Genomic DNA, 18433 nt, shown 5'->3' on the forward strand with positions numbered 1-18433 from the left:
GTTCACATGTATGAGTATAGGCATACACATCCTACTGGAGGTCAAAGGGCAACCTTGGGTATCTGTCCTCACCTTCCATCTCGCCGAACAGGATTTCACCTGCTGCTGCAGACACCAGGCTTCTGGGGAGTCTCTGTTTATCTCCCATCTTGCCATAGAAATGCTGGGATTGTAGATGCATGCTACTGTATCTAACTTTCTGTGGTTCTGGGAATCTAAACTCAGGGCCTCATGCTGGCACAACAAGTCCTTTACCCCTAAGCCATCACCCCTAATTCAATAATGCGGATTAGTGTATTGTGCACTTGAATTCTTATTAGGAAATACACACTAAAGTTCTCAAAGGTATCATATCTACAATTCACTCTAAAAGAGTTCAGGAAAATTAAACACTCAGTGCCAAGCATGGTGGTGTATGCCTTTAACCCCAGCACTTAGGAGGCAGAGGCATGTGAATCTGAGTTCGAGGCCAGCCTGGTCTATAATGTGAGTTCCAAGTATAGCCAGAGCTACACAGAGAAACTCTGTCTTGAAAAATAAAAACACAAACTGACATTTGAATACCAAGAGAGGAAGAGAGGGGGTAGGAAGAGAGAGCGAGATCGAGAATAGAACTGTTAATAACTGGAGAAATGAGGACTACCTGAGGACTCTTTGCATGGCTACTACAACTGTTCTCTAGGTTCATGCCCAAACTGTTCTCCCTGACCCCATCTGAGCACCAGCACCTCTGCACTGGGGTTTCCTACTGAGTTACTATCTATACAACAAGGCAGGCAGACAAGGAGTTGGCTGATACCTTGTTGTTTATGAAGGCGCTCCAGTTCAGTCCTGAGAGAAAACATTTTCTTCTGCCGGGCTTCCTGGTCAGTCTTCAATTTTTCCCGCTCTTCAATAACCTAAAGAGTACAAAATGGTTATCATCTGAAGTTCCCAAAAGAGGTCAGGAGGGTGTGTGTAAGGAGAGCTGCACCTGTGTTAAAGATCCTATATGGTGATATAACTGAACTTCAAGATTATGGAGAACTAAAATGTTGAAGACCAGAGCCAAACTATTTTGAGCTATTTTTACTCCTTTAAATCATCCACAGCCCACACCTGTGGACCACCTGATTTAACATCCTTGTTATTACCAAAATCATACAATGTATTCTTAGCAGACCCCAGCTTCTATCAAGTCAAAAGCTAAGAACAGCACTGACCACCATATGAACCCACAGCACGTCTCCTCCTCTGCTGTATGTCTTACTTGTGCCCCTACCAATGTAGTCTGTAAGTATTTTTATAACTTACTTTGTTCTGTAACTAACAAAATCTCACATAACTTAGCTGGGCGGTGGTGGCACACGTCTTTAGTCCCAGCACTCAGGAGACAGAGGCAGGAGGATCTCTGAGAGTTTAAGGGCAGCCTGGTCTACAGAGTGAGTTCCAGGACAGCCAGAACTAGAGACCCTGTTTCAAAACAACAACAACCAAACAAAAGTAACAACAAGCAAATCTAAGAGGAAAACAATAACAAAACCTCACATAACTATAGCCATAGTGAAACATGGTATTTGTGTTCCTGGGCCACAGACACTTACACTTGGCTCCAGAATACGTTTTTTTTCTTTAAGGCAAGAGTTCCTCTCTGAACCCAGGGATAAACATGAAGGAATGAAATGTGGTTATGACTCACTATATTAGTTGTATTATATATTCCATGTTATTTAAGCTTTACGTTTTCTCTATTTTACATTAGGAAAAGTGAGGTCATATAGGATTCAGTATCTCAGGGTTAGAAATGCTCAGCAGCTAAGAGCAGTATTGATCTTGCAGAGGATCTGAGTTAAGTTCCCAACACCCACTTCAGGTGGCTCATAACTGCCTGTAACTCTAGGTCCAGGGCATCCCACATCCTCTTCTGAACCCCTTGGGCACCTACACTCACATGTGCACAAGTCCATATACAGATACAAATATATATACATAATTAAAAATAAATCTTAGAGCTGGAGAGGTAGTTCAGTGGTTAAGAACACTGCTGCTCTTTTAGGAAATCTGGGTCCTATATATTTCCTACACCTACACAGTGGCTCACAACTCCCTGTAACTCTGCAGTCTCAGGAGATCTGAAACCCTCTTCTGGTCTCTAAAACACCAGGCACATATATAGTGCATAAACACACATGCAGACAAAATGCTCATTCACATAAACAAATAAATTCTTAAATTAAAAAATAAAAAGAATCTTAAAAAAAAAAAAAAGAAAAAAAGAGAAAAACAACTCACCAGATGGTGGCAGCACATGCTTTTAATCCCAGCACTCAGGTGGATCTCTGTGAGTTCGAGGCCAGCCTGGTCTACAAAGCGAGTTCCAGGACAGCCAGGGTTACACAGAGAAACCGTCTCAGAAAAGCAAAAAATAAACAACAACAACCAACCAAACAAACAAACAAACAAAACTCACCCCAGGTCACAAAAGTCAAAGTTAAAATACAGACACAGATTGGGCATGGTAGCACATTCATTTAATCAGGAGGCAGAAGCAGGTGGATCTTTTGAGTTTTAGGCCAGTCTGGTCTTCAGAGTGAGTTCTAGGCCAGCCAGGGCTAAATAGCAAGACCATGGTCCCAAAACAAACTCACAAACAACCAAATAGATATAGCTGTCCTGAATTTTATTATCCCTTAACCAGTTACTAACAGCTAACAGAAAAAAAAGCAAATATGGCTTGTCTTTAATAGGCAAATGAGAAAAACCATGTATTATCAGCCCTGACTTAGTGTGAGGCTCTTAAAGGGAAAGTGCTCAGTCTCCAAACACTTTCTTGAAGCTTATGTTTTTTTTGAAACTTAAGACTGTCAATGAGACTTAAGGCTAAAGTTCAAAGTATTTGAACACCATACAAAATTCAAATGTTTTTGTCTTCCAAGGCTTACATTTCTTTACGTGGAAAAAGACGAGACTATATGGTGCTTCAAGGTTCCCAGCTTCTACCCTCAGTATCTTCAGACTATACATGACAGAGAAATAAACTTAGAAACTGTAAGGACAAAACATTAGCAGCTCAAAGGGGCTATTACATACATTACTTGGTAATGATGTAAACCTCCAAAAAAACCTCCTCTAAAACACAGGTATAAACTATCTGTTTTTGTAAATAGAAATAGAAAACTCAGGCATAGGATGCCCAAAGCTAATATTCACCTTCTGCTTCTGGGAAGCACGGTTCTTCTCGTCAGAGGTCTTCTCTGGATTATATCTTATGAGTGATGGAATGGACACCTGAACAGGAACTTGCTTAACAGAAACCGAGCCTAGCACTGACACCTCTTGTTTGGACTTTTCAGGAGTCACGGTGGGGATTACAAGGAGATTGGGACGACTAGCTTGTTTGTTTGTAGCTTGTTTGATGATTGTTGGTATTAGCCTGTGTGGTTCCGATACTGGGAGGCTTGATGGCTGAGAGGCAGGATACATGGGCCACCTTGGGGCTGTGTAAGCCATGTAGTGCCTATAAGCATCAAAGGACGGAGAGGGAATGACAGATCCCTGGTAGTTTGGAGGTATCCGAGGTGGAGCAAACTGGGGGGGTGGCCTTGGTATATGGAACTGAGTTAAAGGGGCAGGGTGTGGAAGTCTAATTGGAGTAGATGGAGCTGATGGCAACATACACCTAACAGGAACAGGTGATTGAAACCCACTGCCAACTACGTCTGGTCCTGAAACATGACCCATTGGATGGTCAGACTTTAGGAATGGAGGGCTATTTTTTGTGAGCAGGTAAGGATCTACTGGGGAGGCTGGGTGTGGATGGGATACTTCTGGGGACTGTGTATTGCTGGGATGTGGCTCCCTGCTCTCCAGTCTTTGAGAATCTGATGAGCGCCGATCAGTTGTGAAACTGTGGTCAACTGAGGAACAGCGGTCAGCTGAAAAGTGTCGGTCAGCAGATGAACGCCGGTCAGCTAAGGAGCGTGATGATGGCTTCTTGCCATGAAGTCGCTCCTGGGTGCGTGCAGCCAATTTACTAATTTCTGCTACTCCAATATCCAGTCCTATGGTCTTAAGCAAGTCATGAATCTTGGCATATTCTGGATTGCTCTCTTCTAGTGATTCTAGCTTTATCGCTGGAGTTGATGGCAGAGAGCTTGCTTTCTGTCTTGAACCTTTACTCTCAGAGTCCCCAAGGGCCTTAGGTGGAGATTCTGCTTTCATATCCTCCTCTTCATCCCCATAGAGAAATTTCTCCTCATCCTCAATGTCAGGGAAACTTCGTCTTCTTTTTTCCTGTGTACTGGTAGGATCAGCCAACATGCTCAGAATTCGGGAAAAGCCACTGCCATCCTGGCTAGCTCTCTCATGGGGCAGTAAGAAGTCTGTATGTCGCTCAAGTCCCTCAGCCTTCAAATTCAATTTTTCCTTATAACAGAGAAAACTGTCAAATTTGTCACTGAGAGGATTGCTCTCTTTAGGTATCTCACGGAAGGGACCCCACTGGTACAGGTTACTCTGAGGTTCCTTCAGGTCAGCCTCAGCTGTAGTTCCCTTACTTTCAATCTCTGAAGCAAAAGCAGAAATAGCACCACCTAGTGGAGGAGGTGAATGTTCTGAATAGAGAGGGTGATCCCGACGGGAGCTGGGTCGGCTGGAAAAGCTCTCCAGCTGCAAACACAAGCACACTGATTTAGCATCTGAGAAAAATCGAAGAACACTAGGAACTGAGATGTTTCTTCAACAGGAGAGATCTAAGTATATAAAAAGTCATCTCAGCCAAGTTCAAAACTAAGTCCCCATCTCTCCAACAGTCTCTGCCACAGACTGAGTGGTTGTGACCTTTAGCCATGTGTTCTATTCTTCATCAAGGAATTTGAATTCAAAGGGATTTTGGACATTTTCCCTAGCTTGTTTCCCTTTTTTGTTTTCTCTTAAGAACTGTGTTTCTTATTATTGTTGTTGGGGTATTGTGATTGTTGCGTATAGTTGTATGTGAATATATGGACAAACATGAAAACAGTGTGAGTGTGTGTGAGAGAGGGGAGAGGGATGGGGGAGAAGAGAGGGGAAGTGTGTGCATAGATGTGCACACATGAGCACAGTGTGTGTGAAAGAGAAGAGGGAGGGGAAGTGTGTGAATAGATGTGCACACATGAGCACAGTGTGTGAGAGAGAAGAGGGAGGGGAAGTGTGTGCATAGATGTGCACACATGAGCACAGTGTGTGTGAGAGAAGAGGGAGGGGAAGTGTGTGCATAGATGTGCACACATGAGCACAGTGTGTGTGAGAGAAGAGCGAGGGGAAGTGTGTGAAATCATGGGCACAAATTAGCACTTTGTGTGGATTTTATAGGAGTTATGATCTGGGAATCAAACTTAAGTCATCAGGCTTGCCTCTAGCCATGCTGCTGGGGGTCTAACTATGCAGCTCAGGGTGGCCTTAACTTTCAATGTGCCCTAAAAGTATTGAACTTGGAATCCTCCTGCACTGGTCTCTCAGCTACTGGGATTATAGTTGCATACCGTCTCACCCACCTTATCTGCATATCTATTGATGACAAAGAAAAACACACAAGTGGGACCACTCTAGAGACAGAATACTCTGGAACTCTAACTGATCAACATCCTCTTGTTTTTCTAAATATTTCAGTACTTGCTCAGAAGCCTCTAGTCACACTGGTAGTCTTGCCTGACCATCTTCTCATAGGAAGAGAAAACAATGTCAAGGCCAAGACTGTTGTGACTCATCTAAAAGTTACACAGGAAGTTGATGGTTCCTAAGTCAGAACCATTTGATCTCTAGTCTAATGTCCTACAACTCATACATTATCTTCTTCTAAAAAGATAAAGAAATTAAGATTATCTTCTTCTTTTGCCCTTAAGCTTAATTTCCAAGAATCCACATTCAGAGATTCCTATAGGGCTATTCAATTTATGGGGGGGAAAATCAAGGCAGATACTCTCTGAAATCTATTTAGAAAGTAATGTCGTAACAGAAGCCCTTGTTGATGCATTATGAGCCTACAGTTTAATCTGGAGAATCCTAGGAGTAGCTGACTATTAGGCATAAGGATGTCAGCAGCACAGCACAAGTTACACAGACACTCTTAAGGAATATGGTCCCAGGAAAGTATCAGGAGTTAGGATATCAGAGGGACTATCAAGAGAAATACAACAGAGACCTGAAAGGAAGGCTTCATGTCCACTTCAATTCGCTTCTTCAGAATGGACTTCTTGGGCATCACAGGCACTTCTTCAGGCTGATGCAAAGAATATCCTGGCTCTGATGTTGCTAGGACATCTGACAACCCAGGGATGGAAGAGCTAGTTCCCATCATCATCATCGAGTCCCACAAGCTCCTGACTCAAGCTCCTATTTTGCTCTTCTTCTTCCTCTCGCTTCCGCCTGGCAAGGTCCAGTTCTCGAAACTCGGGGTCTAGAAACCCAGGGCTGGGGCTTCTTCTTCGCTGTCGATAGTTGCGAGCCCCAAATGTGAAACTTGAGTGGTCCCCTCCTATGCCATGTCCTTTTTCTGTGTCATCATAACGGGGCCTTTTGGTCTCCCGGCTTCTTTCCTCAGATCGTATAGAGTAGGAGGAGCTTCTGAGTTTGTCTCTACTCCGTTCTGCTCCCCTTAACAGTTCATCATGACAACTGATATGGGAACTATACTCAGGTCTATGCAAAAACGTTTCCCTTGCTCGGTAGTCCTCATCGAGTTGTCCCAATAAGGGACTAAGTGGCCCCTCCTCCCGAGAAATGTATCGTTCAAGGCTCCGAGAACACTGGGAGCTTCTAGTGAAGACAGAATCATCAGCCAGATCATCCCTGAGAAAAGAGACAAGCATCACTGAATATATTGGCCTTGGAGAGAGAAAGGCCAGACAATGCTAAGATAGTATTATTTAGGAAGGGGACAAAAGAATGCTTAAAGCAAAAGCAAATGATTGAAATCCAAAGAGAGATTCCCTCTCCCTTTCCCAGGGTCACCAGCTGCTTTATCGATTCATCAAGAGGTGCTATTACTAATACATCTACAGAACTCTTAGGCTAATTATTGTTTTAATTAGTCTGAGGATACAGAGTATCTATCATACTGGAGCTCAGGAGATACAAGTATCACAAAGAAGCTAGAGAAATGATTCAGCAATTAAGACTGTATACTATCTTCTACAAGAACCAAGTTCAGTTCCCGTACCCATGTTCAATGGCTTACTCCCATTTCAGGGGATTAGACACCCTCTTCTGGATTATAAGGGCACTTGCATTCACATGTGTATACTCACACAGAAGCACATATATACATAAAATTGAAAAATAAAAATAAATCTTAAAAAAAAAAAAAGCAGCGTCCTAATCAATACAACTTGACTGGTTGGACCAGGTTATAGCCTTTAATCCCAGCACCATGGAGGCAGGAAGCTCTCAATTCCAGGGCTACATAATGAAACACTTTCTGAGACAAACAAAAGACAGAATGGGCTGGAAAGACGACTCACCCGTTAAAACCACTGCATGCTCTTCTAGAGGACATGGGTTTGATTCCCACACTCCCAGCACCCACATGATGGTTTCACAAGCAAGTGTTACTCCCAGTTCCAGGGAATCCAATGCCCTCTTCAGGCCTCTTCCTCAGGCACCATTCATACACACAGTACACAGACATACACGTATGGGAAACACCCATACATATAAAAATAAATAAGTCTTAAAAACAAAACAATAACAACAAAAACTTGACTAGTTAGATTTAAGCTCTTTATCAGGAACAGCATCCCTAGCATTAACTGAGAATTTATTAAAAATGATGATTCTAAGCAGACATGATGGTACATACCAGTGAGGTTACTGAGTTCAAAGTTAACCTGGGCTACAGAAACTTTGAGGACAGATTGGCTATAGGACCCTATCTCAAAACAAAACAGAAAAACAAACAAAAAAGAACTACAGATTTTTAGGCCCCACCCCACACCTACTGGGCCAGGGTTCAAATTGTAATGAGATTTCCAGGTGATTTGAATGTGCTTTAAAGTTTGAGAAACATCATTCAAGAACAATGGCTTCCAAGCTTTGTCCCATGGTTTTGGGTTGTTTCTCCCCCCGCCCCCAAAACAGGGTTTCTCTATGTAGCTTTGGAGCCTGTCCTGGATCTCTTTGTAGACCAGGCTGGCCTCGAACTCATAGAGATCCGCCTAGCTCTGTCTCCCAAGTGCTAGAATTAAAGGTGTACACCACCACCGCCTGGCTTGGGGTTGTTTCTTAATTTGTTTTGTCTTCCTTAGCTGTATAGGGGATAGATCCTGGGCTTCCACATCTAACAGGCAAGTGCCTATCACTGAGCATATATATGTATCTCCAGCCCACAGAGATTCTACAAGGCACTTAGGAGCTGCCTCAGGAAAGTCCAAATTCACATCTACATACCCAAGTCTGACATATTTCTACTGGGGAAAAAGTTTGATTATAAGGATAACTAAGACCCCAAAAACTGTTTGGTCACTCTCTTTCCTGTCTTGTCTTGGATCCTACCATAGGACCCAGCAATAAGTGATGTTTTGGCTCACTGTATATTTTTATTTTTCAGATCTTCGTAATATAAAGGTAAAAATTCAGGAGATGGTTTTCCTTTTAGCTCAGAGACAGATAATAAATCTAGCCATTTTGGGGTACAATGGCCACAGAGCTTCTATGATCCACAAGACAAGGGTTTTGATTTAAATCACAAATGGAAATAAAGATCCTCTAGGATTTTTTTAAATTGCATTTAAAAAATTGTTTTCTGCCAGGCAGAGGAGGCGCATGTCTTTAATTCCAGCACTCAGGAGGCAGAGGCAGGCAGATCTCTGTGAGTTTGAGGCCAGCCTGGTCTACAGAGCGAGTTCCAGGACAGGCTCCAAAGCTACACAGATAAACTCTGTCTTGAAAAAACAACAAAACAATTGTGTGTGTACCTGTCTCTGTGTATGTAGGCACATGTGTGGAGGTCAGAGGAGAGAGAATGTGTGCCATGGGAAGGAGTCAGTTCCCCCTTCTGTTACATGTGTCCTAGGGCTGATCAAACACAAGTCTCAGGCTCAGTGGCTAGTGCTTCCACCTGCTGAGCCATCTCACCAGCCCAATCCTCTACACCAGGAGATCCTCTACAATTTCAGAAATCTAATTTCATCTAAAAAAAATAAATTATGAAACCAGTAATCTTAGGACTTAGGAGGCTGAGGTAGGATAATCACTGTGAGTTTGAGACCAGACTGGCATAGAATGAGTTCCAGAAAGCCTCAACTTTAAAATGGAAAAAAAAAAAAAAAAGAAGAAGAAGAAGAAAGATCCAGAATGAATTACCATCCAGGGGTAATTATTAACATCTTTTTTTAATTAAAATTTTTCATTATGACACAGAACAGATACATGGCATAGGAAGGGATCACTCAAGTTTTGCATTTGGGACTCACAACTATTGATAGCCCCAGGCCCAGCCCTGGGTTTCTAGAAGAGGGTGTTGGATCCTCTGGAGCTTAGAGGCAGTTGGGGCTGGAAACCAAACTTAGATACTCTAAAAGATCAGTGTACATTCTTAGTCACATGCCATCTCTCCAGTTGGCCCTATGTTACTGTGAAGCTGTGATACTTTGTCTGTGCAAAACACCTGATGGTCTAATAAAGAGCTGAATGGCCAATGGTGAGAGAGGAGAAAGGATTGGTGGGGCTGGCAGGCAGAGAGAATATATAGGAGATATGGGAGGAAAAAGAAGGAGCCAGAGAGGGAGGAAGATTCCAGGGGCCAGCCACCCAGCTACACAGCCAGCTGTGGAGTAAGAGTAAGATTTACAGAAGTAAGAGAATGGGAAAGGCCCAGAGGAAAAAGGTAGATGGGATAATTTAAAGTTAAGAAAAGTTGCCTAGAAACAATCTAAGCTAAGGCCAGGCATTTATATGCTTAGGATGTTCTCTATGCTGTGAATGTGTTGCTCTGACTGGTTAATAAATAAAGTGCTGATTGGCCAGTAGCCAGGCAGGAAGTATAGTTGGGACAAAGAGAGAGGAGGATTCTGGGAACAGGAAGGCTGAGTCAGGAGACACAGCTAGCCCCCCGCCATGAGAAGCAGATGTTAAGATATCGGTAAGCCACAAGCCATGTGGCAACTTACAGATTAATAGAAATGGGTTAATTTAAGATATAAGAACTAGACAGCAAGAAGCCTGTCATGACCATACAGTTTTTAAGTAATATAAGCTTCTGAGTGATTATTTTATAAGTGGGCTGCGGGACTGCGGGGGCTTGGCAGGACCCAGAGAGAAACTCTCCAGCTACATTCATAGTTAAGAATAAACTTCCAGGTTGGGGATTTAGCTCAGTGGCAGAGTGCTTGCCTAGCAAGCACAAGGCCCTGGGTTCGATCCTCAGCTCCAAAAAAATAAAAATAAAAGAAAATAAAAAACTTCCATGTGTGATTTATTTGGGAGCTGGGTGGTGGGCCCCCAAAGAGCAAGAACCGACAACAACATATCTGTCGATACCAGCGGTTCTCCTATGGGTCATGACCCATGGGGAGAGTATTAAACTACCCTTCCACAGGGGTTGCATATCAGATATCCTGCATATCTGATATTTACATTATAATTCATAACAGTAGCAAAATTACAGTTATGAAGTAGTGATGAAAATAATTTTATAGTTGGGGGTCATCACAACATGAGGAACTGTATTAAAGGGTTGATGCATTAAGAAGGTTGAGAACCACTGGTCTACAGATATATAAATCCACAAAGAAGCTTATACAACAACATTTATAGTAGAATTATTTATAACAGCTAAAAGAAAAGGCAACCCAATGATATTCATCCATTTACTAATAATGAAAAAACAGAATTTGGTATATTCATACAATTAAATATTAATGGTAATAAAAACAAACACTATAAACATAGATGAACCTTAAAATATGTGAAAGCTAGTTGAAAAGAATTATACACTGGGGCTAGAGAGATGGCTCAGAGGTTGAAAGCACTGGCTGCTCTTCCAGAGGTCCTGAGTTCAATTCCTAGCAACCACATGGTGACTCACAGCCATCTATAATGAAATCTGGTGCAGGCAGAACACTGTATACATAGTAAATAAGTAAATCTTAAAAAAAAAAAAAAAGAATCATACATTGTACCTATAAAAGTAGAAAGTACAGCGGGTAGTGGTAGCATTGGTAGCATACATCTTTAATCCCAGCACTCGGGAGGCAGAGGCAGATCTCTGTGAGTTCAAAGACAGCCTGATCTATAGAGAGAGTTCCAGAACAACCAGGACTGTTACATAGAGAAACTCTGTCTCAAAAATAAACAAACAAACAAACAAACAAATAAATAAAATACTACTTAGAACTGAGATAAGGTAAGGGGAGTAAGGGTAAGTATATCAACATTTCTCCAGTCATAATAAAAATGTTATAAAATTTGTTGTAGTGGTGGAAACACAACTCTGTGAATATGTATCTTAGTGTCTTAGAATTTTTCATTCAACTTGTTTACACTCCCATTTTAGAATAAGAGATACCCCAGTTAGGGCTGTTAAGGTAAGACCATAATCTTGGTAACTTGGTGTCCTGGCTAGTTTTATGCCAACTTGACACAAGCTGTAGTCATCTGAGAGGAGGGAGCTTCACTTAAGAAAATGCCTCTTGGACTGGAGAGATGGTTCAGAAGTTCAAAGCACTGACTGCTCTTCCAGAGGACCCAGGTTCCATTCCCAGCGCCCACATGGCAGCTCACAACTGCCTGTAACTCCAAGATCTGACACCCTCACACAGACTTACATGCAGACAAAACACTAATGCACATAAACAATTTTTAAAAAAAAGAAAAGAAAAAAAGAAAAGCCAGGCAGTGGTGGCACACGCCTTTAATCCCAGCACTCGGGAGGCAAAGTCAGGCGGATCTCTGTGAGCTAGAGGCCAGCCTGGGCTATAGAGTGAGTTCCAGGAAAAGTGCAAAGCTACACAGAGAAACCCTGTCTCAAAAAACCAAAAAAGAAAAAGGAAAAAAGGAAATTCCTCCATAAGATCAGGCTGTAGGAAGCCTGTGGAGCATTTTCTTAACTAATGTTTTGTGATTAACCACCACCCTAGGGTGGTTGTCCTGGATTCTATAAGAAATCAAGTGGAGCAAGCCAGTAAGCAGCACCCCTCCATGACCTTTGCATCAGCTCCTGTCTTCAGGTTCCTGCCTTGCTTGAGTTCCTGTCCTGACTTCCTTCAGTGATAAACTATGATGTGGAAATGTAAGCCAAACACATCCTTTCCTCACTTGCTTTTGGTCACAGTGTTTATCATAGAAATAGAAACCCTAAGACACTTGGCTGTTACCAAAAAACCTAATAGCAAGACTTGACAGATTCAGTAAGAGGGAAAAATATTGGGGGCAGCAGTCTCAAGAAGAAAAAGAAAAAATAATATGGCCCTTTGGAAATTGGCCTAAAGGTTTTATTTTAGAAAGAGTGAGTGTGTGTGTGTGTGTGTGTGTGTCTGTGTTTGGCTATGACCACTTGAGTACAGGTGCCCATGGAGGCCAGAAGTGGGCATTGGAGTCCTTGGAACTGGAGTTACAGGTTTGCAGCTGGTTGTGTGTTGCTGGACATGGGTTTTAGAAACTGAACTCAGGTCCTCTGCAAGAACAGCAAATGTTCTTTTTTTTTTTTAATTTATTCTTATTTATTTATTATGTATACAGTGTTCTGCCTGCATGTGTTCCTGCATGCCAGAAGAGGGCACCAGATCTCATTATAGGTGGTTGTGAGCCACCATGTGGTTGCTGGGAATTGAACTCAGGACCTCTGGAAGAGCAGTCAGTGCTCTTAACTGCTGAGCCATCTCTCCAGCCCTGGAAATGGTCTATTTAATTAGCTGAAGACCCAGACCCACCATCAGGAAACATACTGAATATGCTAATGACTCTACAATCTTATTTTACTGGATGTTAACTATCCATATAAAAAGTAATCACAGGCTGGAGACCGTTCTTCCAGATGATCTGGTTCAATTCCCAGCACCCACATGGCAGTTCACAACTGACTGTCATTCCACTTCCAGGGGACCAACACCCATGGCAAAACACCGATGCACATAAAATAAAAGTAAATTAATTTTAAAAAGTAATCACAAATGTGCAGGTGATAAAATATTAAACACAAAACTGGGTGCTGGTGGTGGTGCACACCTTAATCCCAGTACTCGGGAGGTAGAGGTAGGAGGCCAGCCTGGTCTATATCCTGAGTTCCAGGACAGCCAGGGTTACACAGAGAGATCCTGTCTTGAGAAAACTGGAAAACAAAAATACACACACACACACACACACACACACACACACACACACACACCAGACTTTCAGCTCCCCTTTAGACCCTTATTCTCACGTTCTGTAAAGCAGATTTCTCTAAAACACGATTCTGGAAATATTACAGTTCTAAACACCTTATGAAGGAAATTAAACTTTTCTAACTTAAAAAGATAGTTATTAGGAGCATATGTGCATAACAAAGAGGAAATGTCAGGTTAGGCCTCACAAAAGGAAACCCCGCAAGGAAGGAAGAGAATCACACCCTATACCACCACCCTAGTCCACCTACTCAGTCACCTCCCAAAATAGAAGCCAACTGAAGGGCAAGAGCTGGTGACTCCATTAGTGGTCCAGTCACATACCTTGCAGCCCTATCTTCAGAAGCCTCAATGTTACATAAGACTATCCTGCCTTGCTTCACTGCATCCATAGCCATTGGAGCCTTGAAGTAAAGAGCACCAGTAGTACCTCTGTCCTCAGACTTCCTGCCCAGCTGTTTCCATCTGCCTGCCTATACTCTATACAATACTCAACATTACCTGTAATAAACAATATTTCTTGATTAATCACTAATGAATCATTTATGAAACCCCAATGTGCTAGAGACTAAAACAGATATGCTCTAGGATGGAGAAAATGCTGTCCTATACTCTCATCTTTACCTTTTTACATTTGTGAGGTAATAAAATTATTTATTCCCCATATATAATATATATAATTGAGGTCTATGTTCAACACTGTGTATTTGTCCTTTCTTAGCACTCAAAAATTTTCTGTTTGTATGTTTTTTCGAAAGAGGCTTTCTCTGTGTAACAGCTCTAGCTGTCCTGGAACTCACTTTGTAGACCAGGCTGGCCTCGAGCTCACAGTCACAGTCACAGTCACAGTCAGACACACACACACACACACACACACACACACACACACCCTCGCCTCTGTCTCCCAAGTGCTGGGATTAAAGGCATGTGCCACCACTACCCGGCCATTCTTAAACATTTTAAAGATCCCTAAGTTTCTATTACTATTTCATACACTTAATATACATACATGCATTATCCACTAGTTTATTTACATGCTTTCCTTATCTATATTCTAGCCTGGACAAGCTAAAAAAAAGAATCATTAAAAACATTATTTTAAGCAGGGTGTTGGGCTCATGCTTGTAATCTCAGCACTCAGGAAGCAGAGAGAGGACGATTTCTGTGAGTTCCAGATCAGCCAGGACTACACAGACTGTCCCATGGTCCCCCCCAAAAGCCAAGTTAGTACCACAGGCCTTTAATTCTAGCACTAGGCAGGCCAATCTCTGTGAGTTCAAAGCCATCTAGGGCTACATAGTGAGACTCGATCTCAAATAAATAAATTCTCCATTAATAAGAAAACAAAAGCCAGGCATGGTGGCACACACCTTTAATCCCAGCACTCAGGAGGCATAAACAGGTGGGTCTCTGAGTTTTAAGGCCAGCCTGGTCTACAGAGTGAGTTCCAAGACAGCTAGGGCACACACAGAAACAATGTCTTGGGGGGAAAAAAAGAAAGCAAACAAAGACTTCCCATTTAAAAAAAAAGGAGGGGGGGGACTCCTCTTAAATTTGATTATGTCTCTTGGCCTTCTCTTTCTAGCTGTATGACAATGTTCTTTTTCTGGCACACATTTCATGCAGAAACAGAAGTCTATGTCAACACACTTTTTCTACTCAGTCTTTCCCAGTGTTAGATCTTCTACTAGACACAGACATAGGGGTAACTTCAGTGCTGGCACCATACTTTCAAACATGTCACTCAGAGAACAGCAATATTTCTGCCTTCCAAAACTAATATGAAGTGCCCTGCCATAGCTGAAACCTACCTGTCCATATCCTCCAGATTATCAACTGGTGATCCCAACCGGTCACTAAGTCGACGCCGTTCTGGTGTGTTAACACAGAAGTGGTCATTGCCAACAGTGATTCTTAAACTCTGCTCCAAAGAAGAATCAGAACACAGACCAGGAGAACGTCTCTACAAAGTTAAAAACAAAAACATACAGTAGTCAACATATGAAGATATCTCTATGCCCCCAAATGTATTCCCTGCTCATAAAAGTGTTATCAAGGTAAGGAATCATTTCACAATAAAAAAGTTTTAGCAATATCCTTAGAGATAAAAGCTTATATTCTCCACTCCTAAGATATGACCTCTTATTTTTACGGAATATGGGAATAGCCAAATAAATAACATCCCTGCTTTCAGGACCTATACATACCAAACTTAAGGGGGAAAAGCCAAAACCAATTCTAAGTACTGGAAAGTAGCAATAAATGGCCCAGTCACTAAAGAATGAACTATAAGAGACTAAGGAAAAGAGACATCACCCCAGATAGGGTAGCTAACAGCAGCATTTCTGAGATGTTGTCATTTAACTTGAGAAGTAAATGGGAAGCTTATAGGTCTTTCAAAGAAAACAGATGTTTCAGGCCAAGGGAAGCAACATCTCAAGAAGGAATTGGCATGCTCTGGGCATCAGAAAAGTGGCCAGTACAGCTGCAGCAATGTGACAGACAGAAGAGAACAAAACTGCTTAGGAAATCTGGACTGGACTCTTGGCATGGTGAGAGCCATAGAAGGTTCTAAGTATCAATGTCATGTGACCCAACAATACTCTTCCTCCAGGTGCCTGCACTACTAGATCTTTCAATCCCTTAGGGTCTTCGTTCAAAGCTCACATCCCTTGAAATCCTATCAAAAATGGCAACTCACTGCTTAATTTTTGTTTTAGCCCTTAATCACATTTAACATACCACAGGCCACCGCCAAGACCAAAGATGCTCAATCTATGCTTCCTAAATGTATAAAGTGAAGGCTTACAACCAGTTTGGGGTGCCAGTTGAGAGTGAGTACTGTTCTTGCAAAGGACCAGTTTGGTTCATGACACCCGCCTCAGGCAGCTAACAACTAGCTCCAAGGGATCCAAAGTCTCCATTAGCGTCTGCACTACTATGTACATATCCACACACAGGTACACAAGGATACAATTAATTAAAAAATATTTTAAAAATCAGTTTGATTGCTGAACACAGAAAAACTGGTGAGTAGCAAGGCTAAATTGTAAAGAAGGCAGACGTTAACAATCCAAAGAAGAGGTAACAGGGCCATAAGAGGTTAGCCTGAAGGTACACCTAACAAACAGGTCAGATGAGGCAGAAGAGAAAGGAGATAAAACAATCTCCTACAGGCCAGAGAACTGGAGCAAACACAGTATCGAGAAGAGACACGAGGCAGGGGCACAACATTCTATTCTGATTCCTCTGTAGTGAGGGGCTTTGTAGTGATCTGTCTTCACAGTGTGACAAATCAGTGTATCTATGACCAGAGTCCAAGGACGTGTTTTATATTGTGCTATTCAAGAGAAACTCCTCACTAACAAAGACAGATGAACTGAAACCAAACAAACAAAACCTCCAAAACACCAGGCCACATGCAGAGACTCGACTAGAATTGTAGCGCCACCTGAGAGGTCAATATCACATCTACGTTCGGACCTACACCCACCATTACCATAAATTAATGTCACACTCTTCCTCTAGCAGCACATTTGAACATTTAGAACCGCGGGCTGTGAGAATCAAACATGTGAACTGAACCACAGCCCATCACTTGCAGCTGTCACCTTGATTGTTACTTGAACCGTTCTGAGCTGACTCCTCAGCTGTGCGGTAAGGAAGAGCACTCATGGCTTTACCTCAAGGGGCTGTGAGCGCTCACAGAATGCTGGTCGCTGCTGTCGCATCGCTAGCTGGTGGGCAGCAGCCACAGTCACTGATTATGCACACCTCGCTTCGGAGCAACAGCTCCAACTGAGACCCCATGACAGCTACAGGCAGCATCCAGCCTGTTCTGGTTCAAGCTTTCCTAAACTCAGGCCGTAAGGGAAATGAATCTCACCAAACCCCAGGGAAACCTCAAGGCGCCAGTAAGTATGGACGGAATTCCCTTCGCTTCAACTTTTCCACATAGCAAAAGCCTCTTCCCAAGAAACCGGGCGTTCTGCTCCGACCCGGCGACCGAGAGGGTCTCGGGTCCGGTATGGTGCAAACCAGGCGCCCGGGGCTGTCAGGGAGCCGGGGGACGTGGACACTCGGACTCCAGCGTGGAGGCCCCGGGGCTTGGGATCGAGGGGCGACCCAGGCGAAGGGTGGGATTACCCGACTGCCGCCGTCGCCGGGATGGTCTCCGCGGCCGTCCCGAGCGAAGTCGGCGCGGGACTCGCTTCGAATGCTGCCTCGGAAGCCAGCCAGGCCCGGCGGGTAGAGTCGCCGGCTCCGCGGAGGCGACGGGGAGCCGCGGCGGGCGCGCGGCGGGGACGGGGAGACGCGACGACCCCGAGGCGGGGACGGCGAGGCCCGGCGCCCGCGGGGCGGAGACGGCGAGGCCCGGCGGCCACGGGGCGGGGACGGGGAGCCGCGACGGCCCCGAGGCGGGGACGGCGAGGCCCGGCGCCCGCGGTGGCCTGAGGGCGAGCGGTGCCGGCGGGAGGGGAGCCGCGACGAGCTGGAGGGCGGCGGCGAGGAGGGGCGGCGCGCCGGGCCTGAGGAGGAGCCCCCTGGGCGGCCGCCGGCTCGCGAGCCGCTCACGCCGCCGTCCTTCGGCCGGTGCGAAGAGGCAGAGGAGCGGGAGCCACTGCGGTACATGGCGACCGGGAGCGCCGCGGACGCGGGCCCCGAGCGCGCCGCCACAGCTGCAGCCGCCGCCGCCAAGACCGCAGCGCGCCGCCCTCGCGGACCGAGCAGCCCCCTCCCCGCCGCCCCGCCCGCCCGCCCGCCCGCCCCCGAGGCCCGGCCGAGCGCGCCCGGAGGCCAGCGGTTGGAGGGCGCGGGCACGCGCCGACACACCCCCGCCCTCCCCGGCTCCCGGGGCCGGACGCAGAGAGCGGCCGCGCGAGCCGGCGAGCGAGCGGGGCGGGGGGAGAGGGGAGGAGCGCGGAGGCCGCGCGAGCCCCGAGGACGCGCGTCCAGAGATCCGCAGGCCCCGCCTCTCGGCTCGCAAGATGGCGGCCGGCGAGCCGCCCACTTCCCCTCCCCCGGCGCCCACGTGACGCGGAGCGGCCCGGCGGGTGGGAGGGGCGTCGGTGTGTCCCTGGGAGTGGGTGCTCGGG

At 44.8% G+C, this 18433-nt stretch overlaps 1 protein-coding gene across 1 annotated transcript in view; it reads right to left on the reverse strand.

The window, feature by feature from the left end:
* Positions 1-18066, reverse strand: part of Znf318 (zinc finger protein 318) — a 30277-nt gene extending 12211 nt beyond the window's left edge. The window contains 6 exon segments of the mRNA XM_036167351.1: positions 800-899; positions 3190-4647; positions 6161-6307; positions 6309-6807; positions 15149-15300; positions 17484-18066. Coding sequence (XP_036023244.1) covers positions 800-899; positions 3190-4647; positions 6161-6307; positions 6309-6807; positions 15149-15300; positions 17484-17969 — 2842 coding nt within the window. The 5' untranslated portion in view covers positions 17970-18066.
* Positions 18067-18433: the final 367 nt, after the last annotated feature.

Source organism: Onychomys torridus, chromosome 18 (genome assembly GCF_903995425.1).
Source record: "Onychomys torridus chromosome 18, mOncTor1.1, whole genome shotgun sequence".
Lineage (NCBI taxonomy): Eukaryota > Metazoa > Chordata > Mammalia > Rodentia > Cricetidae > Onychomys > Onychomys torridus.